Here is a 25,943-nt window from a genome sequence, read left to right on the forward strand (position 1 = left end):
AAGCACTAGAAATAAATCCAGAATGCAATTACAAGGCTGAGAATCTTAACTTTCTGAAAGTTATTAATTGCTACACTAGACTTTAAAAATACCCACCACTCAGGAAACTCTTCTTAGTAAGTGTATCAGGTTCTATACTTTGACTTTAGTCCTGAAATCAGGAGACAGATTTAATCCTCAAAACAGAATATAAAACAAATTCTGATAACTCACTGTCTAATATCTACAATATGTTCTGCACCTTTCCCTTGGTATAGATTTGAGAGTGCTCTCTCCTCATCCATGTATGTTTAATTACTGCATACAGAAGTCCACTGTTGTTTAAGATCACTATACCTGGCAATTCTCCATTGGCCAGATCTTCTCTTGCTTCCCATCCAATTCCGTCTCCATCCTTCTTGTCCTCAGAATCTGTATCAAATTCCTTCAGCTGCATAATACAGTTAGTCAAAACCTAATGAAGAAATCCAAAGGAACAATAGGGAAGTCACTAACTTTTGCACATGGGTGAACAGAGCATTTCAGCCATTTAACATATCTAAGGGATTTGCTCTTTAGCAAGAACATACTTCAATTTCATTTTCCTTGTAGGCAAGTGCTTCTTCTATGTCTTTCTGAGATTTCTGATACAGTCTGATCTGTTCACTGAGCTCCATGTGTCTCTCACTCCAGCCTTCTGCCTCTTGCAGAAGCTGAAAAAACAAGTCAACATGATTTTGGCTTTATTTTTTAGCACAATGTATGCAGAATTATTGCAAACTTTGAAATGGTAACTGATCATGAGTGATTATGCAGAGTGGATGCTTAAATTAACTTGCTATTTAACATGAGAAGATAGATCTTCCCTGAACCACTTGAAAATTTATACCAGAAAAAAATTTTCTGCAACCTGCATTGTTACATAGCTCTATGAATTTTCGTTCTCTTCAACCATCTAATATTGAACACCAGGGTTAAAGCGCTCACTTACTTCTAAATATTAGCAATCAACTGGTAGTTATCAGCATCACACCTCTAGCAACATGGTAATCAAGTCAGAGAGAGGCAGAAGACACACACACACACCACAGCAGGTCTGTACGAGTTTGGAAATGTTTCAGAGCTAAGGAAAACAGGTAGCTCTTGAATGGCCTCTTGCATTCCAATATCAGCAATTCCTCACAATAGCTTTCTTGGCCCTTACTATAAGTGTTAACAGTGTGTGAAATATTGCTTCTGATCATACACTGATCATCACATTTACATAGCAACAATTTCACAGAAGGGTTAACAGCTGGCTCACTGGAACTGGAGAAGCTTTCACAACATACAAATGCCTTCAAAGCTTTGTCAAACATCTTCCAATCAGGGCTAACTCAAACAGGTTTGAGTTTTAGCATACCTCTGGATCATACCAGGACTATCCAATCAATACAAGATACTAGTATTAGGATGATAGAACAGAATGTCCTAAAAAAACACAACACGTGGAAAGATTTGGCATAACAGCATATAAATACTTGAAAAATAACTGTTTAAGATCTCCATGTCCTGTGGAAACCTTAAAAATGTCATAGGTTTACTTATTCTAGTACTTAACAGCAAGAAGTCCTGCAGCTGCAGAAAATATTGTTCAGAATTTTTTTATGCAAAATACTCAGTTTTCCAACAGATGTAGTGCACAATGTAAAATATTACAGAATTCAAGGAAGAAACGCAGGTAGTATCAAAAGGCTAACGAGCCTAAAATACTTACTTGCTCCTTTCTCTTTCTGAGTCTAGCATTTTCTTCCTGTACGTGACGGAGTTCAGATTTCACCTTTTCTTCACTTAGTTTAGCTTCACTGAGGGCTATTTGAACCTAAAAATGTCAACATGTCATTTAAAAATTTGTATTTGCTCATTACAGAATGGGAAGAAGTATTTAAAAGGAAAAAAAAAAAAAACCCCACAAATCTGGTAGCAAATCCTAACCTATCGGACTTCTGTGATGATTTCAGAGTGCCATATAGGTGAGTGAGCATTGCGTCAACGCTCTTTCTGCAGCCTTGGATTCCTCACATCTTTTAATATTGTAGCTCCCAGCCTAGCATACTTACAATCAAACTGCAAGCAAGCAAGTTACACACCCTTAAGTATTCAAGTGATAAACAGCCCTGGTTCAACAGTTCTGACTCCAGCTGCCTGTGCAGCCCCACATTCGCTTCTATCAGCTTTTTTTTTTTTTTAAATTAACGTTTTTAACAACAAGCAAGGTGACATCAACACAATCAATATCCCAAATTTTCCCAAAACCATGTGCTCTGTAATATCCAGCCCCTTCCTGGATAGTTTAGAGAAATAATAAAGGCTGACTTTGCCTCTTTAGAGGAACAAACACATCACACTTATTAATTGGGATAAATATGCCTTTCCATTTAAACACAGCACTGAACTGATTTTTAGTATGAATAAAGCAGATTTATTAACAGAACATATGTTAAGTGATGCCGTGTAAAAATAAAGTTAGAAAGGGCTACAAGGTAAAACAAAAGTGAACACATGCATCTAAAAGTCTAAAATCTAATCTATTAAGATACAATCTTAGTCTAAGTAAGGTTCTCACCTATATTCAGCTCCTAGAGATGCCAACCCCTCACATGCCCACCCTGGATTGAAGGACTCATTTTTCCTCAGTTTGCAAGAGCTGTGTTCCCTTGTCTCTATTTAGTTATGGATGCTGAAGATGGCATCTCTTTTTGCTTAGATCTTCCAAACTTCAGTTACTTTTTTTCAAGAGGAAGGATCACCTCATGCTGTTCCTCCCTTCCTGTTGGAGTCCTAGCCCCCTGCACAAAAATGGGGTGTCTGGCTGTTTTCTCTCCTGTGTACAGGGAACCTGTTTCTCCCTCTTTTGCCACAGTCTTTAAATGTTATCAAGTAACCATACTTCCACAGTGTTAATATATTTCACAGTGCTATCACCCACCAATGTATCATTAGCATCTATAAAAGACCTAACAATGCACTTTTATAATACAGTAATGCTGTCTACAAATCACTTGATTCAATTCTTTATCACTTGCTCTTCAACCCTATCTTTAATAAACCAGAAAACCTTTTAAATTAATTCTTCTGGGAGTTACTCCTCAAAGAAAAGTTATTCAAGCTGTGGAGACCTGACATGGAGCCTGGTAGTAAAGAAAACTCCATGCTCTCTCTTTCTCGCTTGCTCGCTTAATATCTATGTTTACTTAATATATAAAATCAGACCTTCATTGTCTTTTACATGAAAACTGGCATAGTCAAAAAATCAAAAACACACTTTCCTTTGTGTGAGGTTGACCTGTTTGCTGTGTTCCCGAGCAGTCTGGTTTAAACACACTTTAGCTGTAATTACATTACATCTCTCTAGCTCTTAATACCCCATCATGTACATATTTCATATCAGAATACTAAGAGTGAGTTACTAGATTTGAAAGTATTTCAGAAGGCATATTTTGTACAGTGATTATTAAAGCCATGTTTTAGGTATGAATACTAGAGTCCCGAAGGCCACAATCTTAATACGTGAAGAGAACTAGTACAAAAACCAAATCTCTGCGAGCAACTGAAGGAAAATTTGAGAACTGCTTTACCTCTGAAAGCTCTTCAGAATGCAGTGCGGTAACTTCTTGGAGTTTTTCAAGCGACTTCTGCATTTCAAATATCTGCATAAGAAAGAATTAAAGGCAACTCCATTTTAGCTTCACAATTGAAATTTAATGTCAGTTACTATTAAATAATAGATTTTGGAGGTACATGAACACAAAAAATTCCAGTGAAATGAAATTTTCAGAGCCAGCCCTCAGACTAACTGGAACACAATCTATTGCCACACCAAGGGCAGGGGATTTTTACAAAGTATCAAAATAGTACTACCTTTGCTTTCTGAGCTAGCTGTATTTCAGGATGTTTCTCTAGCCTGAAGTGAAAGGTGCAGTTTGTTGCTTCCACCCAGCAACAACTTTTGACCAAATGAAAGAGTAATATGGGTACTCAATGAAATCTGAGTTGTCACCTTTGGACATGACTACACTGCAGCAGGGGGCATATCTTCTAGGAAAACACACTAGCTCAGTTCAAGCTAGAGATTGCTAAAAACATGATGTGGATGTTGAGATGAGGGCTAGCTGCTTGGGTACATGCTCACCCTACTTTAGAGGCCTGTGCTCAGCTGGTTAGCTTATGCAACATCCATGCTGCTGCTTTTAATAGGCTAGCTTGCTCCCTGTTGCAGTGTAGAAGTATTCTTTGCATTAAAAGGATTAACATGAAAAGACTTGAATATGGACTAGGAAAACCTTAGAAGACCTCATTCTAGTAACAAAATTGACCTTCCTAGGGAGGTGGTGAATTTTCAGACGATCATGTAGGATGACTGGAACAAAAGTCTAGCACCAATATTGACAATAGATTTCAAAAAGCATTCTCTTTGGATTTTAGTATTTTTGTTTTTTAATTGAAACAAGGAAATGCAGAATCATGTGAATAAGACATCAGCCAAAACTTTACTTCAGTATGCGTTTTGGAAGGTTTGCTTTAGTTCTTGTTTTTAACTAGTTCCCCCAGCCCTCCTCATCTTGACAATTCAAGCAGTGACCCCTGAACTAAACTCCTTTAGGGCACTACCTGCGATCACTCATGCCTTACTTTCTCGTCTTTCTTCTCTTTCTGCTCTCTCTCTGTTTCCAGCATTGCACGCAGGTTTTTCAACCTGTCATCTAGGAGATGGTTTGTTTCTTCAAGACCCTTGATAACATCCTGTAAGAGAAACAATTCCCAAACAACTAAACAAACATATTTACTTGTGTATTTTCATGTACATCATAGAAAGCATGAGCTGCTTCTTACCTTAAGTCCAGCAGCTTCATCTGAGAGACTAGTATTCTGCTCCTGGGCCACTTTCACAGACTCCTTGGCTTCCTTAATCTAGATGCACAAAAACAGTAAATTTATAACATAGGAGGTGCAAACAGCAAATAATAGAAGTTTATTTTGCACATTATTTACAAACTGTATCTCAGATACTAAACAGAGAAACATGACAAAACAATACCCATGTAAGCTATAGAGATAATGATAACAGATTAGCCGTTAACTCACCGTACAGTAAACCAACAAGAGAAAATTAAGAAGCAGAAAAGTAGGCACATAGAGCAATACCTTTTGATCATACTCTGACATCTTCTCTAAGATTTCTGATTTTTCTTGCAGAAGATTTTTAATCTTTTCAGCAAGCTGCTTTTCAGTCACTAAGAGAAAAAGAATATGGCTAATCATGATCCACATCCTGAGAGACAATACGAAGCTGCTATGTGTCACTACTTTATCAACTGTTTTCAAGTGAGGAGAACTATATCACAAAACAGGGCCTTGTGCATGCCACAGTTCATGGCACTTACTCCTTCTTTCACAACTGTGTTCCAGAACTTACGATTTCATTTACATTAAGGGTTGGAAAGCAACAAGACACAGAGCTGAGAATTCTTGTGCTGTGGGGAAACATTAATTGGTGCAGGGCTGGAATACCTGGCTCCTGTACTTCCTTGCTCACAGAGCAAAGGAAGCATGGTGAGAGCAGGACGCACTCTGGTTACACCCAGACAGCGCACGCTCCATTGGGAACCACTGCAGCTTCAGACTGCCCAATCTTATGTGGGTGTTGTGGAAGGGGTCAGCAGATGGCTGACTTTCTCTGTTGCACCAAAATCAAAATTTGCGCAGTACAGAATACAGGCCAAGTTTTCTACTTCTCATGACTGTGATGGAAACACTGAAAACACGAACATATCCTAAATTGGTGAGTGGTGCTAATGAACTTGATGGAATTACATTTAGTTCTCAGTCAGTGAATTTTTCTGATGAAGCAATAGCCTTGAGATGTGAACTTGCTTCTCCATCTGAACAGCTTACCAAGCAGATATTTTTAGGTTTCAATGTTAAGTGCCAATATTATTTCAATATTAATCATAGTCATAACCATCCACATAATATGCTTCTCCAAGTTACCAAACTGCCTACCACATTCCCTACATGTTAATCTCCCATTCTCCCCTTTTCAGCTCCTTCCATGACAACTTCTGCCAGGAAGATATGCATTCTTCCATCTGGGGCAAGCAGCACTTATTATTGGTTCAGTAACCCATAAACAGCAGTGCAACTGCTGCCCCTCTTCTCCAGGGTTTTGACACCTACCCTATACCCACCCTACTGAGAGTGGCATTTGAAGCACTGCTTGTGACTGCCACCTTTATTGTTAATTTGGAGGTGCGGGCTGTAGTGATCAGAAGTTCTACAATCCAATGTTTCATCTTAATCCAGGCTGCCAATCCATGCAGCCCCTTGATATTAAAAGACAAGTGTTATCATAGCAGAACAGAGAGCACTCACTCTGGCTTCCCCTAGCATATACAATCTTAAATATGTGTCCTCTTGAAAAGGAAAAGGGAACTAATACATGGGCCTCAGAGTATGTGTTCAAAGTGTTTAAATAATGACAACAAGAATGCAGAAGAGCATAAAAAAATCCTACCTTGATACATTCTACTCTTTACCTAAAGGAGAAAAGAAAAACAAAAGGAATTAGTCACAAGAATGTCATTCAAAGGCTTCTACAAATCCCTTTTCAAAGGGGGAAAAACAAGTGTGAGAGGGAGCTAGTTAGCCTTAAGTGTATGTGGACTGAATCAGTGTATGGAAAGATCTACACATATATCACTGCCAAATGAAATGAACAAACAAGCTTAGCTAATAAAAGCTTCTAGGCTAATGCCCTATTTCAGAGCCTGGGTAAAGGACTGCTTACTCAAACACTAGGAGGGTATAAATTACCTAAATAAGAATAGATTAAAGTTCACTAACTTTACCTCAAAAGATCATCCTGAATTTTCAGATATTAGAGGGGGCTCACAAATATTGCTGCAATCAACTAATAAAAATAAACTATATTTGTAAGGAAATTACTATTTTCCAAGCAACTGGTAAAAAAAAAAAAAAAAAAGGGCAGACAAAAATTGCCCTCTTATGCTCATATAACAAGACTTTGTGTCAGATCCAGTGTATCAAGCAACAAAGCTAGAGTAATTAAAAAAAAACCAATGCTGTCCCAAAACATTTGTTTTCCATACTACAGTAAAAGCCATGTTATCCAGAACTCAGATAATCAGCACATTCTATTAGACGGCACTCGGGGCGACTGCCCTACTGGGACCAGCTGCCAGAGAGTTGCCCCCCTCTACCCGGGACCAGTTCAGTGGGGCTGGTTATCCAGCCAGGGCCAGCTTCTGTGGTGCTGCCCGCCCAGCTGGAACCAGCTGAGCAGGGTTGGCTCCCCAGGCCAGGGCAAACTGCCTGGGGACTGGCTCCATGGCCTAGGCTGGCTGCGTGGGGCAGTCCCCAGGCCAGAGCTGACTACCATGAGGCTGGCTGCTGCAGGGCCAGCTTCCCACGGCTAGGGCCGGCTGTGCTGCCAGGGTTGGTGGCAGCGGGGAGGCCCCCATAGTTCTCGAAAGCAGTGCCCCACTTCCATCCCAGAGTCAGATGAGTGGGGCTACTGGCAAATTCTATTATCCATCAATCCCTGTTCCCCAGGGGTGCCAGATAGATATCAAGTACATTTGAAGACTGGTCAGATATAAGTACGTTACCCAATTATTTCTTGTGGGGAAGGGAAATGTGAAACATTCTTTATGGAGTGGGCAAGAGATGGGCAGGGCGCTCTGCGGCTGCAATGAAGACTAGATCTCCTCCCAGGGAACTGGAAATGGTCAGCTCAGTGGTCAAATGCTTGTTATGTAGTTGGCTGGGGACTGAAGCAGGTACAATTTACACAGACCATTTTACTCTCTCAGCATTCTAAGGTTTCCATAACAACTTCCTACAATCTTGGAACTGTACACTGAAATTTTCACTGAACTTGTTACCAAAATTTTTACTGTGATGGTTTGAGAGACTCATGACACAACTTGAAAAATACTGGTTTCAGTTTTAAAAGAAACCATTAACACTAAATTAACATTCATGTCCTAAATGCGAAAGGAGTTTTGAGATTTGTAGTAGTATATCAAGGATTTAACCGTAACAGTCCATCACAACATCAGTATGCTTGTAAACTTGAGGTATACTCACTGAAAGGCAGGTTCTCCAAAACAGTATACCAAGAGTAGCAATTCCCACCAAGACAGTGATAATGATGGGCTCCCATGGAAGTCCATGGAAATCAGGCCCAGGCCGAATGTCCTCAGGCAGCGTAGCAACCAACTAAAGCAAACAGGGTTGGCAACCATAAGTATACACAAAAAGCAAAAGGAGGAAAGCTCAGTCTTCTACCCATAAAACCAAAGCCTTCTAGGGTACCCATGACTATCTCAAATGACCTGCAAAGAGCTCAGTGCTAGCACATACCAAGTAAATGTAATTAGCCTAAAGAAGTGTCTATGAAGCCGTGAAGCGTGTAATGGAGTCTGGAAACAAAAATGCAAATATAATAACTTTGCTACTTGAAAATATGTCTATCTGAAGAAGCTGGAAGTATGGGGCTTCTATATAGTTTAATGATAACACACTTCCTAGAAGCCACCAGCTTCTTTTTAAAAAGAAGAGGAAGTGGATCTCAGACACTGTTAATTGTAGATAATCAGTGCATTTTTTTGTTAAAAAAAGTAGCGCTGGTACTCAGCAAGTACCAACACAAAGTAAGCACTGTAGATAACTAATCAAATAGTTCATCAGTACGATGTCATTCCTTTTTACGTTTCCTTTAATTAAAAGTATTCTGAAACTGTGAGAAAATATCATGAACCTTGATAATCTGTACATTTTCTCCCACCCTAGTTTCACCCTTCCAAATGGTCTTGTCTCATTCCTAATACAGGTTGAATCTCTCTAGTCTGGTACCCTTGAGACCTGATTGATGCCAGACCAGAACATTTGCTGGAAGATGGGAGGACAACATTGTCTAGCAGTTTTACCAACACTTCCACTGCTTACTGGGCTCTTAGCAAACATTTGGGGTAAATTACAGCTAAATAACAGCACAAAACACCAACAGTCAGGACTTGTAGTTGAAAACAAACTTTATGGGATTGCAAGGAAACTTGACAGCACTCATGATAAGTGGTCATGCTGGTGGCTAAAATCATGTCAGATTAAGAATGCTGCCAGACAAGAGAGTTCCAAATTAGAGAGGTTCAACCTGTATAAAAATTAAGTTAGATAAGTCCATTTCATTTTAATGCATTTAGCCACAGTCCTCTTTTTGCAGCACAACTTAAAATACACAACTTTCAAAAAAAATTACATGTTAAAAGTCCCAGATCCAACTCATCCAGGGATCAGTCTTGTTTTAACTTGGTCCTTGTGAGTAGATAAACAACTTGTGCAAAAAAACAACAACAAAAACAACCCTCAAGCCAAAACGAAAGACAACAATTTGCCCCACAATGGTTCATCCAATATTACAATGAAAAAACCTCTATTTTCCAACTTCATTTCTCATAATTGCAAAGCTGAGATAAACACAATGTGTGAAATTCCTGGAAGAGAAAGGCAGTCATGGAATAGAAAGCTTAGGTCCAATACAGCATTATAATAGGATGTATTGAGCCAAAACTGGTGGTAAAACCATGGTAAAATGAGAAGAACGAGTGATCACAAAATAATAAATAAATAAATAAATAAATAAAATTCCCTGAATGGGAAGTTACTGAACGTTGAGGGCAAAACAGATTCTCCTGCTGCCCCAACACACCCAGGGCGTAATTCTCACTACCCAGCCACCTCTCCATCCCGCTCCCCTGGTGACAACGGACACACGCCTTCCCTGGGAGGAGGGGCTAGCCCCACTGCGGCCGCTTGCTCGCTGCCTCGACACTGCTATGACAGGAAAGGGAAGAGGCTGGCGGGTGCCGCACAGCTGGGAGGCGCCGCAGGGCACACAGCCGCAAGCCCCGGGCACGTCCAGGGCCATGCACACAGCCGCCCGGGCAGGCAGCAGGAGGCGGAGGGCCGCGCCGCCCAGACCCCTCCCCGGCTGCCCCCAGGGCCGCGCCGCGCCGCGCTCCCACCTGCAGCAGCCGGCCCATGAAGGCGGCGTAACCGCGCGAGAGGGGCCCCAGCGGGAGCGCAGCGGGTCCCGCGGCAGTGGCGGCTGCCCCGGAGGGGCCCGTCAATTCCATGGGGAAGGGGCCTCGAGCGGCGCCGCGGGGCGAACTTCGCCTCCTGCGCTCACCCACAGTAACACGTCACCTTACGCTGACCCCGGCGCCGCGCCCCCGCGTCATCCCTCGGCGCCGGCAGGGGGAGGTGCGGGAACCCGGAAGCGAAATGGCTCCGAATCTCCGTCCCGAGCCGAGTTGGCGGCTTCTCCCTCCCTGTCCCCCGCATCCCCTTGTGCTGCGCGCGCAGCCTGGCCAGGGCCGCGACTGCCCACCCAGCACCCGGGGAGGTGGCCTCGGTCCCTCGGTGCTTCAGACGCCCAGCTCCCGCGCCTCGGCCCTTCCACCGGGCTGCGCTGTCCCGTTATCCCCGGCCCCGGACGACTTAAGTGTACAGCTGCTGCAGCAGCTTGTGAACGTGCCACGTTCAGCCCGAGCCTGGAGAAAAAGCGCAAGCTAAACGGAGAGGGGCAGTGCTCAAGCAACGTGAACAAATGCAAAGGCGGTTAGGCCAACCCTCTCAGCACCCATTCAGGCTCAAGTGATGCAATCTGTGTGCATGCACAAGCCTCAGGACTCGCACAGCAAATTTAATTTCATGCCTTCCTACGCTACTGTCCCCCTCCACAGACAATTTTCAGTTTGGATGGGGTCATATTAATGCTGCAGTTTTTCTGAAGTCAGTCTACAGGCCCTCAATCGCGTTTTTTGCACGCCACCCATTTTTAATCTTAAAGATACCATACGTTTCACAGCATTGTTTTAGAGATGTCTCAGGAGGCCAACTGTGAAAGCTCAATTAAAAAAAATCAAAATACAATTAAGTTTTGAAAAGTGTATGCCAGACTGTACTTACAGCATCTGTGATTGGTTGCATGTTTTCTTTAGCTACCACGACCACATCATTGAGAGTTTTGAGGATATGCGGGACAGCAGGACCTGCTTCTAAGTGAGGACTTTCAACCTTCATAGTATCTCCAGTAGTAACTTCAATACCTTATTAAAAGAAAAATATTAATTTCAGAAATGATTTAAGTAAACCTATAGTACTGCCTGCAGAATGCATCTTAGTATTTATTCCTTGATTCATTCTACAGTATGGAAATTTCTAAAATTAGCGTTCCCATGGTTGGGAGACCAATAACTGGATCTCAGAAGCACTTCTGATCTAACTCTGCCTCACCATGGAATTACTGCTGTGGCAAGAAATGCTCAGGCTAATTCCTAGGGCACTATTATCCAAAATTCTACTAAAAGCACTTGAAAGTGATGTTTGGCCACCCCCATCTGAAACTGGCCCTATGAACTCACATAATTCAACTTTATTTCAGCCAATAATTCAGGCTGAATTTTTGGGAGTGGTTGGTTTATATCAAAGTCAGATTGGAAAGAGAGGATAATAAAATTAAACTCTATAGAATCCATAAAATACACGTTCTTCGGTGGTTCATCTCTTCCCTGTTCATCGGTTGGTCATCTCAGGCAGTACTTGCTACTAGCCCTGTTGATTTCTGTACTGCTTATAGACTGGACATACACTAGAGAGTTCTGTCGACAGAAGAGAGCATCAAGTGCACACAATTAAAGCATTCTGTTGACAGACAGAACTCTGCATTTGCCTCGACAGTATTATTCTGCAAAAAACTGAGGCGTAACAATCTCTCGACAGCACTACAGAAGTGCATGTAGACACTTCTGTTGACAGAGAGGGCTTCAGGTTGCCTGGCCCTCTTTGCAGAGCTGCCATTCTGCTTTCTGGAACTAGAGGGCAGTGCAGGCTGGCAGTTCTCTGTCGACAGCAAGTTGCATGTAGATGCAATCTGTTGACAGGTTCCGTCAAGATTTCCATGTTGACAGTAACTTCTGTCAACAGATGCTTCTAGTATAGATATAGCCATACTGATTTTTAAGCTCACTTTGCTATAATTACATAATTTTAAATTTAATTTTACATGGAAGAGAGATGAGGAGGATGCTGTTCTAAATTATGTTAATACAATAAATGGTAATACTTCTCATATTCTGTAGGTGAAAAAGCTGAATTCCAAGGGATGTACTGTCCTTAGAAGGCAATGTTAATACTAAATTTAGATGAGTCTGATCTGAATCCCCTTTAGTTTTGGGATATTCCACTCTGGATCCAAACTTTACATCTGACCTGTCTCTCACAGAAATACAGGAATAGTTGAACTGGTAGTCTGGTCCATCTAGTCCAGTACCAGGTGCTTCAAAGGAAGGCGCAAGAAACCCTACTGTAGACAGTTGTGGAATCAGCAGACCACAAGTGGATTTTTTTTCTTAACCTCTAAGTTATAAATTGGTTTATGCCCTTAAAGCATGAGCATTCATATTTTTACATTTTCTTTCCAACATTCTTCTGTCCGATCTTTAACTAAAATACCAAACATGATTATTTTGCTCTTATTACATAATATATCTCATTAGGTCCTAAGTAAAATAAGCAGTCATGAGATAAGAGGAAAGGTCCTCTCATGGATCAGCAACTGGTTAAAGGACAGGAAACAAACAGTAGGAATAAATGGTCAGTTTTCACCATGAAGAGAGGTAAATGGTAGAGTGCCCCCTGGAATCTGACCTAGGACTGTGCTGTTCAAAATATCCCTAAATGATCTGGAAAGGAGACTAAACAAAGAGGTAACAAAATTTGCAGACAACAGAAAAATCAGTCAACATAATTAAGACCAAGAGTTGTAAAGAGGTCTCACAACACGGAGTGACTCCGCAACAAAATGGCACATGAAATTCAATACTGAAAAGTGCAAAGCAACGCACACTGGAAAACATAATCCCAACTATACATGCAAAATGGTAGTGGCCAAATTAGCCACTACCACTCAAAAATAAGGTCTTTGAGTCATTGTGAATAGTTTTCTGAAAACATCTGTTCCATGTGCATCAGCAATCAAAAAACTAACAATGTTTGGAATCATTAAAAAAGGGATGGATAGAAAGACAAAAAATATATTCCTGCACCTTGAATACTGCATAGACTTGACCAACACAAAAAAAGGCATTCGAGTTGGAAAAGGTACAGAAAAGGTCAACAAAAATATTAGGTGTATGGAACAGTTTCCACAAGAGGACAGATTAAAAAAAACTGGGATTTTTCATTTTAGAAATGAGAAGAGTAAAGCAGGATATTATAGAGATCTATAAAATCATGAAGAGCATGAAAAAGCAAATGTGTTATTTCTCCCTTTGCATAATAGAAGAATGAAATTAATATACAGAAGGGTAAAACAAATGAAAAGTAGTACTTCTTCACACAACACAGTGTCCGACCATGAAACTTTTTGCAGGGGATGTTGAAAAAGCCAAAAATATAATGGGGTACAAAAAATAATTAGATAAGTTCATATACTGTGGGTGTCTTTAAAGCTTCTGGCTATTAAAGTTGGGAGTAGAGGACTGGAGAGTCATTCAGTAATTGCCCCCTATTCTGTGCTCCCTTTGAAGCAATTGGCACCAGTCACTGTCAGAAGACGTGGTAGTGAGCTAGATGGATCACTGGTCTATCCCAGTCCGAGACATCTTATGTTCTCCTGTTCAGGCTACCGAGAATTACAAGCTATATTTTCTAGATAAGTAATTCAGTCTACTTTGACTGAGTGGGAATTAATTATAAAACAAAAAAGTAGCCAGGTAGCACTTTAAAGACTAACAAAATAATTTATTACCTTTCATGGGGCAGACCCACCTTACCAGGCTAATCTCCACTTAGCCTGCAAGGGTCTACCAACAGCCTCTCTGTTGTAACAGGTCTCTATTTTCTTAAATAAATATTCAGCTAATATTCATTACTATCAGAGAGGTAGCCGAGTTAGTCTGTATCTTCAAAAACAAAAAGAAGTCCTGTGGCACCTAATAGACTAACAGATAATTTTGGAGCATAAGCTTTCGTGGGCAAAGACCCACTTCGTCTTTGCCCATGAAAGCTTATGCTCCAAAATTATCTGTTAGTCTATTAGGTGCCACAGGACTTCTTGTTATTCATTACGATGATAGCCGACACTCTGCTACTAAAACATGCTGTCCTGTGGCATGAAAATATACTGTTACTCTATAGCAGGAAAAGCAGTACGCAGAACCATCACACAAAGCTGTGATCCATAGTCCCCTTTACAATGAACCCAAGAAGCTAACCCTGAAGGAGCAGAGAACTGCCAATTCCTCTTAATTTTCCTTTCATCTCAATGAAGCACACAAATTACAGTTTCCAGCAAAACGTACCTAAATGAATGCGCAGCCACTGTGACTCAGTCTTAACTTGAATTCACATTTGGGGTAAAAGGACAGCTCCAAATCCATTTAGTCCTTTGCCTCTCCACTGAGATGGCATACAATAGGCTTGACAGGGGTCAGCAACCTGTGTCTCCGGAGACACATGCGGCTCTTTAAAGAGCCACTTGCTGCTCCGAGCACTGTTGTTGCTCACTCTGCTTGCAGCTCTGGAGTCTGCCACCACTTAAGAAAACTAAATTCAGTTGTCTGCCATTAAACCAAATGAATTTAGTTCTTTTTGTTTAAGTGGCGGCAGCCTCTGGAGCCACTGAACATTCAGCTGCAGCAGGGAGCCCAGAAGTGAAAGCCGCAGAAGGGCAGGGAGCTGCTCTACATGGGCAGAAGTCTAAGCCATCAGAAAAGTTGGAAGTATGGGGCGGGGGGGGTAAGCCAAGCCTGCCCCCGCTGGAGCTGCACAGCCCGCTGAGAATGGGGTGGGGAGCAGTGGAGGAGCTGCACATTAATCCTGGGGGTAGGGGAGAGGGAGGTTCTCAGAGGGATTAAACCTGGGTATAGAAGGGCAGATTTGGGGGCTGAGGCAGGTAAAGCCTGGAGATGAAGGTGACAGTTTTCTAACTCATACAAATCATTGTGTGTGCATGCTGTTCTTAAAGAGTATGGCTTAATGTTATTTATTAAGGACAGTCTCGTATTCACGTGCATTGCAGCTCTTGAAGGACTGATTTTTGTAACTGAATTTGAAAAACAAAAAAAACCCAAAAAAACAAAAAAAGCTCTTCTTGCTACTTCAGTTGCACACCCCAAGGCTTGGGGATGTGAACATTTTGTCTTCCAGGAACTAAACTGCTGCCATCACAATCCACATATATCAAACAGTCGTCACATTGTCCCGTGAGCCTTGGCTGAATTCAAAAAAGGACAGGCTCCACTCCTGAAACTGAAAATGTTATTGCATGCAGCGCTGGGTAAATTTTTACAATACTATATGCATTTTATTAGAAACAAACAGCTAGCAACACTCTGAGCCATATTGTTCCCATTGCTTCTTTTTTTGCTAGTTTGGAACTATTTAAAATCAGAAATTCTTGCATCACATGTTGATATATCAAAGAAGCTTTATATTGGATAACTGGAGATTAATGTGAATCACTTTCTCTGAATCACACGTAATAATGAAGTAAGAAGGCAGATCTAATCACTGATTACGGAGCTAATGAGGAAACAAGGGTGCTGCGAGAATAAATACATTAAAGATTGTGAGGTACTCTCAAATACTATGGTAATAGGAGCTGTATAGATACCTGAGAGAGGAAGACTGTCCACAGAACACCAGGCTGAGTATTAATATTAAAACTGCATTTGTGTTATTTTTATAGTGAACAAGCACTACAAAAGACTCTTTCCATCGATAGGAAGAGAACTGTGCATGTATCAGAATCACTGGAACATTTAGGCAGGATTTGCCATGTATAATACATTAATGTCACTTCAATTATACACCTCTTAAAAAGCAACAACAACACCACAAATCAAGAAAATTACCTGCAGCAAATTCTTCCCCATTACTTTGAATTGGCTCAAGGGACATATCTGTCACTGGCAATCCCTTTTCAGTATCAAGGATTTCCTGGGTTTCCTTTTTATCCAAGAGACCAATCTCTTCCAGAATAGTCAAAACTGGTTCAGGCTCATTCAGTTTAAGAGCTTCTTCCTCCTCTTCAGTATGCAGTTCTGGCCTTTCATCTTCAACCTGTGGGAGCTTCTGACCACTTTCGTGATCTGAACTTGGGCTTCCCACAGGTTGGCTGTCATATTCAGATTCTTTTACGGTACCTATAGTAGAGAGAAAAGCATGGATGTGGCATTAAGTTGGCTTGTTTTTCACTGGCAGCTGGATTCAGTGCAAGATATTGGAAGGTTGCAATTAACAAAGCCTTATCCATATCTTCCACTAAATATATTTTTCCTGATGACTATTATTTTATTTCAGCATATTTTAGGTGAATTTCACTGACATCCAACTAAGTAGTTGCACAGAAATTAAGCACAGTGAAAACAGAGACCAGGTGGAAAAATTTCATTTTACTGTATCTCAGTAATAAGAATGTATCAGAAAATAAATAGCTATTTCACCTATCCATATTAGAATTTTGTCTTGCCCTTCACTTTTGTCCACATCGCTATTATCTATATTACTGGGTAGGCATTAGCAAGTCTCTGATTGACTTCATCGTGTCCAGGGCTCTTTTTCCTCACCACAGCTGGTATGCTCAGCATTTCCTTTACTCACTATATTAAACTTAGGCACTCAAAAATTAAGTCATTGCTTATATCAGATGATGTCACGCTAGTTAAAGGCAGCTGCTGTAGAAGTTCAGCACCTACTATGTATTTCTAAAAGAACGAAAATCACTGCACGTCTGTAATTTTTTTAAATGAAGCCCTGTATGACTGGGTCTTTCCTGCCAGACCTACTCACTTCAGTCTCCTATGCAGGAGACCTGTTCATCAGAATGAAGTAGATGGGTTGAAGAACAATAACCATCATCTCTTTCTGTTAGGGTTTATATGACCAACCATTACCACAGTAGCTGAGCCCCTTCCACATAAAAAATGAGTAGCAATAGTGAAGTCCCAAATGGAGTCTAAGTTTCTTCCCTCCCCCAATTATGTTACAAGAGCTCTACACAGAGTAGGGTTATAGGTTTGTTTGATTTTTTAGGGGGAGTGGAGGGGTGTCCTCCATATGCAACCAAAAAGCCATCAACTTCCCCACAGCAATTATCAAACATACACTTTAAGATCCTACCTGTACCATGCATGCTATAATCTTCTTCATGTTCTGGAACAGACGTAAGTGGTGCACTCTCACTAGCAGATGAGTATTTATGCCTTAAGGAATATATTAATTCTTGAACATCATCCATCAGTGCACCTTCTTCATCCCACAGATCTATTTCTTTCACCACCTCTTCTTTATTTTCTGCTTGCCTTGCATCTAAAACTTTTTCCACGGTACCCATTATATTAGATTCTGAAATTGTAAGGATATGGTCCAAAATTTGCTCGATATCCTCATGATCACTATTACCCTTTTGTGCAAGGTCCAGCTCCAACTTCATGTTGTGAAACATGGCTTCTACCCTGACAACGTGCTGGGGCCCAAGATACTTTTGTAAACGTGCCACTCGCTTTTCATCAAGAAATTCTTTTATTATTGTGAGGTGTTTTACAGCTTCTCTGTATTCTGGCTCCACATCTTCATATGCAGTTACAGAAGAATCAGTGGGTCCTGTCTGCTCTGTTACATTCAGAATATCTTTCAGATCTTTCTGCATTAGATCCTCTTGGAGAGGATCTTCTGTTTCATTAAAGTAATTTTTGCTGTCGGCTGTTTCCAGAGACTTGTCATTTGGCACAGTCCTTTCATTGTCTTCTTCCACTTCAGGTACTACTAATGTTTCTTCTGTTTCAGGCGACTCCTCATCTTCTTCCATCTCACTCAGTTTATCTCCATTGAACTGTATATCCTCCTCTTCATTCTCAGTCTCACTCAAATCTTGCATGTTGTTCTTTTTGGCATACTTAAATGTTATGTTTGCATCCTCTCCTGTTTCATCGATTTCATAAACAGAATTAGCATCTCCTGAAAAAGCTCTATCTGGTATTTCCAATTCTGTGTTTTTACTTTCTCCATCTAATTTGTTACCCTGTCCATTTGCAAGCTTCTCTTTTGACAATTTTGCACTTGCAGCATTGTCATCTTCCAATAATCCCTCCTCTTCTTGATTTAGGTCATCATCTTCATCAGGTTCCAAGTCTTCAGACTGAAATTCTGATTTTACTGTTTTTTCTTCAACTATATTCATTCCAAGAGCTCTATCTTTATTTTTATCATTACTGTGAGCAGTGTCTTTTTGGGTCACGCTCTCTGTGCCAACATCCTGTGAAGTCTCTGTGGATATTTCATCATTTGCTATTTTACCAATACTTTTTTCTAGTGTCTTCTTGCCTGAATTTTTGGAAACTTCTTTTTCTGCATCTTCCTCTAAATATCTGGTCTTGTTTTCTTGTTGTTTAGATTGCTCAAAAGCTGCTTTACTTGTAAGATGATTGTTCAGGTCATCTTCCTTTGTAGAAGCTTCTTCCACCCTCTCCATTAGTATTTCAGTTTCTTCCTTACTAGCAACAACTTTTTGATTCTCATTCTCAGGCACCCTTGTTTGTTCAAAATCATCTGATTTCTCCGTAGATGTTTTGTGTTCTCTTTTGCCTTGTAAGAGATCAGTAACTCCCAAATCACTTTGAGATGCACTTTTTAGCTCCTCTGGTGGTTCTGGTAGAAAATTCTTAGATTCCTGGTCCCCAGGTACATTTTTCCTCTTTATTTTCTTCCATAATGTTTTGGGTTTTCTGTCATTTTCCAAGCTGTCCTCCAAAATCTCCTCCTCTGCTTTTTCTTTATCTTCCAATATTTTATGAAGAGCAGTTTCTTCTGGATCATCTTTGATGTTGCCTACAGGTGGTTTTAAAGGTTGTTGCTTTTCTTCAATGTGTGGTTTAGACTCTAGGCTAGGAATAGTGCTAATGTCATGTACAGATGTGCCATGCAGTTCTTCAGTAAATGATTCTGTCTTGTCCATGAACTCTGTCTCATGCTGATTAGTTTTGTTTGTTTTTTCCTTTGGGGCTTGGCCCTCCACAACATCCTTATCCTGCCTGACAAGTTCTTCTTCAGTTGTATCTTCAAACTGAGCTATTGCTGATTTTTCCTCCTTACTAATTGGGATTACCTCATCCTCTTTCTCCTTTTCTTCCAATGTATCAGACTTGCCCACATCTGTATCATCATTTGTTCTTGCATTCCCTCTGAGAGTTGAAAAGACAGTATCTTCTACAGTTGTTAATAAATCCAAATCATTGTTTTTCTGATTGTTTCTTTGGGTAATTAACTCTGCAACATACTCAGTAGTTTCATAGAATTTATTTTTTTCTGACTCAAGGTCAGCATATTTATCAGCTGCTTGCTTATCTGCTTCTGAATCCACTGGAGATTTAGTTTCTTTTTCAAATGACAGCCAAGGAATTTCTTCAGATTGTTCCTTAAGATCTTCCAGCAACTCTGCATCATGAGAATCAGTATTCAAATCTTCATTAAAATCATCATCCAGTGATGACACAAGGCTAGTTATCTCATCGTCGGACACAAAGGCATCCGCAGTTGACTCAAATTTTGTTTTCAAGTCCATAGACAGTTCCCTATTTAGAAGTGTATAGGCATCAATCTCTTTATGCTCCTCATCTGATTCTTTGGCTATATCCTGGTTATTATTAGAATTTTTGGCATTTTCACTTTCTAGCACTTTTAATTTTTCTTCCAGCATTTCTTCAAAGTGCTGAGGTGCAATTTGGTCTCCCTGAGACTTTTTTTCATGGCTATTTATGTTGAGGTCCTCCCTCTCTGATTTGAGGGGTCCCTGCACATTCTCAGCATTTTCAGAAAGAAAACTGCCTTTTTCTTCTGTTTGGGTGAGGGCTTCCTTTTTTTCTTCTACACCTGGCTCAAGAACATCAGTCTCAGAAACATTAAGGAGTTTTACAGTCTCAACCTCTTCTGTAAATTCCTCCTCCTTTTTGGTTTCTTCAACAACTTGTGTTCCTGAATCATTCAGTTCAGCTTCTCTACTATCCATCACAATTTCTTCTGAAGATTTTAAAAGCTCATCCACATTATAGTTATCAAAATCATCTTTTCCTCCATCAAAACAAACAAAATCAGTTTCCTGGAACAGAGAGGAAAAAAAAGCACAATCAATTGTGAAAGTGAATTTTTTTTCTATTATTCTTTAGCACTACAAATGAGTCTGCAGTTTGCCATTAACTGGGGACTAAATCTTGAAGTCTGTAATCCAACTTCCATTGACTCAATAGGAGTTTTGCTTGAGTAAGGCCTGAGTGGGAAAAAACATGAGAGGACCGTAGGATTCCTAGCAGTGAGCTAAATTGTAAATAGTAATAAACAGAAAGGAGTCATTGTTAGGGTTGAATATATAAATAATCTATCCTGTGCATCTTTGAAATTGGAACTATTGTCAGTTAAATAGCAAGAACAAGTTCTTCTTTATTAAGTGGGTAACAAATAGAAAGTGCCACCACAAATAATCAGACTCAAGGTTTGTACTAACACCACATATATAGGTCAAAATACAATATGATCTTGCAATACTCACATAAATATTCCTTACTTGCATATGTAGTTTCAGTAATTACAATGGCATTACCCATGTGAATAAGAGTTGCCAAATCAACCTGATAATCTATATGCTAGTAAAGCAATCAAAGAGGCACACACAGGTCCAAAGGTTTTTTTTGACTCAGTTCCAAAAGTTCTGGGAAACAAACTTATTCGTTCAGGCTGTGTCTCCATGTGCCGCTTCTTCCGGAAGCGGCACACTAATAAGCTATCTGGAAGATGCTAATGAGGCGTGGATGCAAGTTTTCCATGCCTCATTAGCATATCAGCACGTGGTTCAGAGTCTGGAAGAAGCTCTTCCGGACTCTGAAGCACATGTGCAGACGTGCGGCCTGTGGGGATCTTCCAAAAGGAAACCCTCCTTCTGGAAGCCCCTTCTTCTGCAAAATTCCAGAAGATCCTGCGCGTGTACTCGGAGTTCAGAAGAACTTCTTCTGGATTCCGAACCATATGCTGACATGCTAATGAGGCACAGAAAATTTGCAACCGTGCCTCATTAGCATCTTCCAGATAATTCATTAGTGTGTTGCTTCCAGAAGAAACGGCATGTGGTGATGCAGCCTCAGAGTTTGTACGAAAGAACCCTCATAAAATTCAGCTGGTGACATTTTCTTCACTTTCTAAGACTATTTTACGTATAGTCAATCACTTTTTGTCAGAGGAAAGAATGCTTCATTTATGAAAAGTCCAATGCACAAATTATGGTGGATATAGACCTATGTAAATACAATATTAGTTTACTGACTGAAAAGTAACTAAGATTTTTTTTTCTTCTTTCTAAGGTTACTGAGGTCCCAGTTATCTCTCTCACTGATTTCACTCACACTTCAGGACTGAGCCAAAATTTGTAATAAACCCAGATAAAAAGTCACAATCAAAAACTTACATCTGTTGGTAGTTCTAGCTCATCATCGGTATAAATATAATTTATTTCAAGTAAATCCTTTGGAAAATATCCAAATTCACTGCCAACCTGACAGGAGGAAAAAAAAAAAGTCTCAATGTAAAGAAGCCTGTAAAGTTACATTAGGTAAAAAGTGACAACAATTAAAATTAGTAGTTTAGAATATATCAGGTTAGATACCTATCGAATGCCAATATTTCTAGTTATACAGGTTGTTACCACAATAAATTGGAGAAACACCACAGTAATACATTAGACTTTCAATGCTTTAATCTGAAATTCTAAGCATTAATCCTTACTCACTACACTTGTATGAAGTAAGAAAGTATTTCTACTCCCCTTTCAAAGACAGGGCCATTGAAGGCAAAGGGCCAAGTAGCAAATTATGGGGCGAGTTTGGAATGAAACACGGGAGTCTTGGTTTACAGCACACGCTTACTGGCTATGTCTACACCAGCCCCAAACTTCGAAATGGCCATGTAAATGTCCATTTCAAAGTTTACTAATGAAGCGCTCAAATACATATTCAGTGCCTCATTAGCATGCGGGCGGCCGCGGCACTTCGAAATTGACGTGGCTCATCCCAACGGGGCTCCTTTTCGAAAGGACCCCGCCTACTTCGAAGTCCCCTTATTCCCATCTGCTCAAAGGAATAAGGGGACTTCAAAGTAGGGGGGGTCCTTTCGAAAAGGAGCCCCGTCAGGACGAGCTGCGTGGCGGCGAGCCGCGTGAATTTCGAAGTGCCGCGATCACCCGCATGCTAATGAGGCGCTGAATATGTATTTCAGCGCTTCATTAGTAAACTTCGAAATGGCCATGTAAATGGCCATTTCGAAGTTTGGGGCTAGTGTAGACATGGCCACTATGATCATATATGTTCCCAGCCCTTTCTTATGCACAGAGGCAAAACATTCCTCAAAACCTCTTCATGATAAAGCCAATTTGCCTGCAAAAATGTCACTTTTTAGAGCAGACAACCCACTTCCCCCATAACCGTATGCGTCTCACTTCACATTTTGAAAAATAAAGATTTCTTAAAGCCAGCTTTCAGAAAATACAAAATTGCACCTCAGCTATTGTAAATTGCGAAATAGTAGCCTTTTATCACTGCTATAATCATCTACTTAAGTATCACTGTGTAAAAAGTGACCCTCTTTACAAACACAGTTGAGCTTGAGTAGCTACTATTTCCAGGTCAGCAATAGCTGCAGGTTGTCACTTAAGAGTAGGGTGATGTGGTAATCCACTGCAAACAGTAGGAGATAGAAACCTTGCTTATCACTCACTAGTTAAAGATCCACAGGATAATACTTTCACTTGGGAGCCCTGATAGCTTCTGTCAGAAAGCCAATATGAATATCACAGTATTGCTTCAAAGATTAGATAGCCAAAGGAATAAGAAACTGACAGACACACTATTAAGAGTACAGAGTCCCTAGAAAACCAAAATATGCTCAAGAACAAAGTACTGCTCATTTTCTTAATGTTCCTATTATAGGAAAAAGAAGACAACTGCCAATTTTCTTGGAGAGTACCATGAAGACCATTCAACTGAGGATCAAAACAAAAGAGAACATAGTTCACTCTACCAAAATAATTAAATATGACAAATTCTGATATTACTAATTAAACTGGTATCGAGCCAGAGTCACTCCAAACAATTCTATGAAGTTGTCTGGATATAATACAGTCCAAATAATATTAGAATCCTGTCCAGGTGTATAATATGTAGATATATACACACAAATAAATAAAACACCAAAGGGACGTGCAGTTTCTTTTGTTAAATATGTGCCATTCAAATCCTAAATTAAATAGCCTACATAACAGTAATGTTTATACAACAAATATCAATTTTTTTTATATATACTAAAGTGAGAAGTAACTGCCACCATATTAAAGAAAAAATCTTGTATTGCAATTGGGATAGGAGCAAGCTAAGTAACAGCAAGTGTGCAATTTGCTTATAAAAGCTAGCTCTTAATTCCTTCCCCTGTATTCTTATTGTATTATTCTCGGTAGAAATCTTTTTATTCACCAGCTAATATTCTATTTTTCAAAGACTCTTTCAAGGCAAAAGCCAAAGCCTCAAAGTAGCTTTCTTATGGATTAATCTTAATGACTGACATAATTAGGCATCACAATTTCAAACTACTTTACTATAATCCAAGCTTCCAAGCATACAAGCCCCTCATTGTGACCCAGTTTGCAATTTAACATGGCCTGTAACATAAAAACTTAATCCTATATCTTGCCACACACAGAAAGAAAAATATTTATTCTATTCTGTGGTGATTAAGGCTGGAGAGGAAAATAGAATGTTACCACAAAGACTGGACGGGAAAAAATGCATCCTGCAATCTCTTTGGGAGATGCTCCCTGTTAATTGGCAGCTGAACTGATCTGCAAATGAGACACAGATTTAAGCAGACTTGCATCTGGAATTAAAGAACTGGTAGTCTCTGAAGTCTGTATGCAACTGGAGTAGATGTACTTGTAACATTTCCTTGTGACAGCAAACTCCCATAGCTGTTTCACAAAACAGTACTGAAAACTTGATACCCTTGATACCACAGAAAGCTATCACCTCACTCCACCTGGTGAATGCCACAATGATAGAAGCTAGAAAGATTAAATATTTTTTCCGTGTCTGAGTTACAAGGTTCAGGTATTATTTAAAAAAAAATCCACAAAGGCACAAATGTCAGGAATATTCTCACTTACAAGGGCTAAAGCTGCAGGAGAGCTGGTGCAAAGAGAAGGCTAGTTTGCTCTGACTTTCTGTATAACCCTTCTGTATCATTCACAGAGATTAGAACCACATGTTAAGAACAATTCCAGAACTCCACGCAGACCTTCCAGATATTAATTTTCTCTAGCATGCTTTTTTAAGTAACCTCACTCAAACATGATTCCACACAAAGAATCCTTTGGGGTGTGAGGAAAGAAAACAGGAGGAAATATTTATCTTATCTGGTGCAATACTGAATAACATTCCATTCTGCACCATAGAGCAATGTATATTTTTGTAGGGTAGAAAAAGAAAGTTTAACTCTGAAAAATTGTTTTTGTAAAATGTGGCAGCTGTTTGAAGCTGCTCAGAAGTTTGGGGTGTTAGTGATCCTCATAAAACATGGGCATGATTATAAATGTCATATGGATTGTTCAAGAGGGAGAGAGAGAGGAGGAAGGGGATACTTTTTTCAGAGATGGTAGAAGATAGAATTAAAAAAAAAAAATGAGGTATGACGTAGTCACCAAATCTTAGTGCTTTGAAGAAAACCTGGCAGCAATATTTTCTCTGAACTCAAATTTGGATAGAATTGAAAACAGAATTATTCTTTCATGCGCTTTTTTAAAAATATCCCTCACTACTTTGGCATCTGGCTTGGTTGGATAAGCGGGATTTGAATAAACTCTCTTGGGAATTAAACATGATTTGTTTTGGAGGTGAGCACCTTCCATTTTACAAACAAGAATAGATCCTGCAAATCCTACTCATGAAGAATTCCACTTGACTTCAGTGAGAAATCAGATAGATGCAAGAATGAATTCAAGACTAAAAGTCTATTATTGCTTAAGACATTCACACACATTGATACTTAAGTTTATAAACATCAACAACAGCTTGAGTAGCGGGAGGAGTTAAAAGACAAGTAAATGAGCATATAAACACAAACCACTGCCTTAGATTTCCCACCCGGCACTAATCCTTGTTCATCTGATCATGACCCATCAAGTCATCCATATTTATTACTAGATTTACCTGGCATTGCTCCAATCCTTAACTCAAATAAGTTTCATTTTAATTCATTTAAATCATTATTCTGGGGTGGGTCTGGGGATGAGGGGTTCAGTATGCAGGTTGCCCCAGGGAGAGAGAACCATCCCAATCCCCTCTCACTGGAGCAGCTTGGGGCCAGAGGAGAAGCACCTATCCATGGCTGCTGTAGTGGACACAGCCAGAGGAGGGGTGCATGTCTCTTGCTGGGGACAGAGAGAGAGAGAGACAGACAAAAAGACACACACACTCTGAAAGACATAGTAGATAGCTGTCCCCTCCTCCACCCACCCACTGCTGGTCCAATGGAGTTTAAGCTGTCCCAGTCCCCATCTCTGGCCCCTGTTGTCATTTCATAGTATAACTGTCTCTCCTACCAGATCCACCCCGCTTTTGATTTTATGAGAAACCACTGAATTCCAGGCACATACATACATGGGTCTGGCACAACCAAACCCTTACCTTGTTTTAAGTTAAGAACAGAGCAAACTGCACACCAAATTTGATGGTCCTGGCTCTTGCCATTTAGGAGGTGTTCTTGAACAAACAGACTTATGGACAGACACAAGTTTCTAAAATATATAGTAA

The 25,943-nt window shown here is 40.2% G+C and overlaps 1 protein-coding gene across 2 annotated transcripts in view; it reads right to left on the reverse strand.

Moving 5' to 3' along the window:
- MIA3 (MIA SH3 domain ER export factor 3) overlaps positions 1-25,943 on the reverse strand; it is a 41,477-nt gene that overhangs the window by 10,821 nt on the left and 4,713 nt on the right. For both annotated transcript variants that reach the window (XM_074989924.1, XM_074989923.1), the window contains exons 3-15: positions 21,557-21,643; positions 17,227-20,200; positions 15,960-16,250; positions 11,011-11,150; positions 8,128-8,259; positions 6,533-6,554; positions 5,164-5,252; positions 4,852-4,929; positions 4,651-4,761; positions 3,597-3,668; positions 1,736-1,840; positions 570-692; positions 337-454 (exon numbers count right to left, since the gene is read on the reverse strand). In XM_074989924.1, the coding sequence (XP_074846025.1) occupies positions 337-454; positions 570-692; positions 1,736-1,840; positions 3,597-3,668; positions 4,651-4,761; positions 4,852-4,929; positions 5,164-5,252; positions 6,533-6,554; positions 8,128-8,259; positions 11,011-11,150; positions 15,960-16,250; positions 17,227-20,200; positions 21,557-21,643 (4,342 nt within the window). The remainder of the gene's footprint in view (positions 1-336; positions 455-569; positions 693-1,735; positions 1,841-3,596; positions 3,669-4,650; positions 4,762-4,851; positions 4,930-5,163; positions 5,253-6,532; positions 6,555-8,127; positions 8,260-11,010; positions 11,151-15,959; positions 16,251-17,226; positions 20,201-21,556; positions 21,644-25,943) is intronic.

The sequence above is a fragment of the Carettochelys insculpta genome, chromosome 3 (genome assembly GCF_033958435.1).
Source record: "Carettochelys insculpta isolate YL-2023 chromosome 3, ASM3395843v1, whole genome shotgun sequence".
Lineage (NCBI taxonomy): Eukaryota > Metazoa > Chordata > Testudines > Carettochelyidae > Carettochelys > Carettochelys insculpta.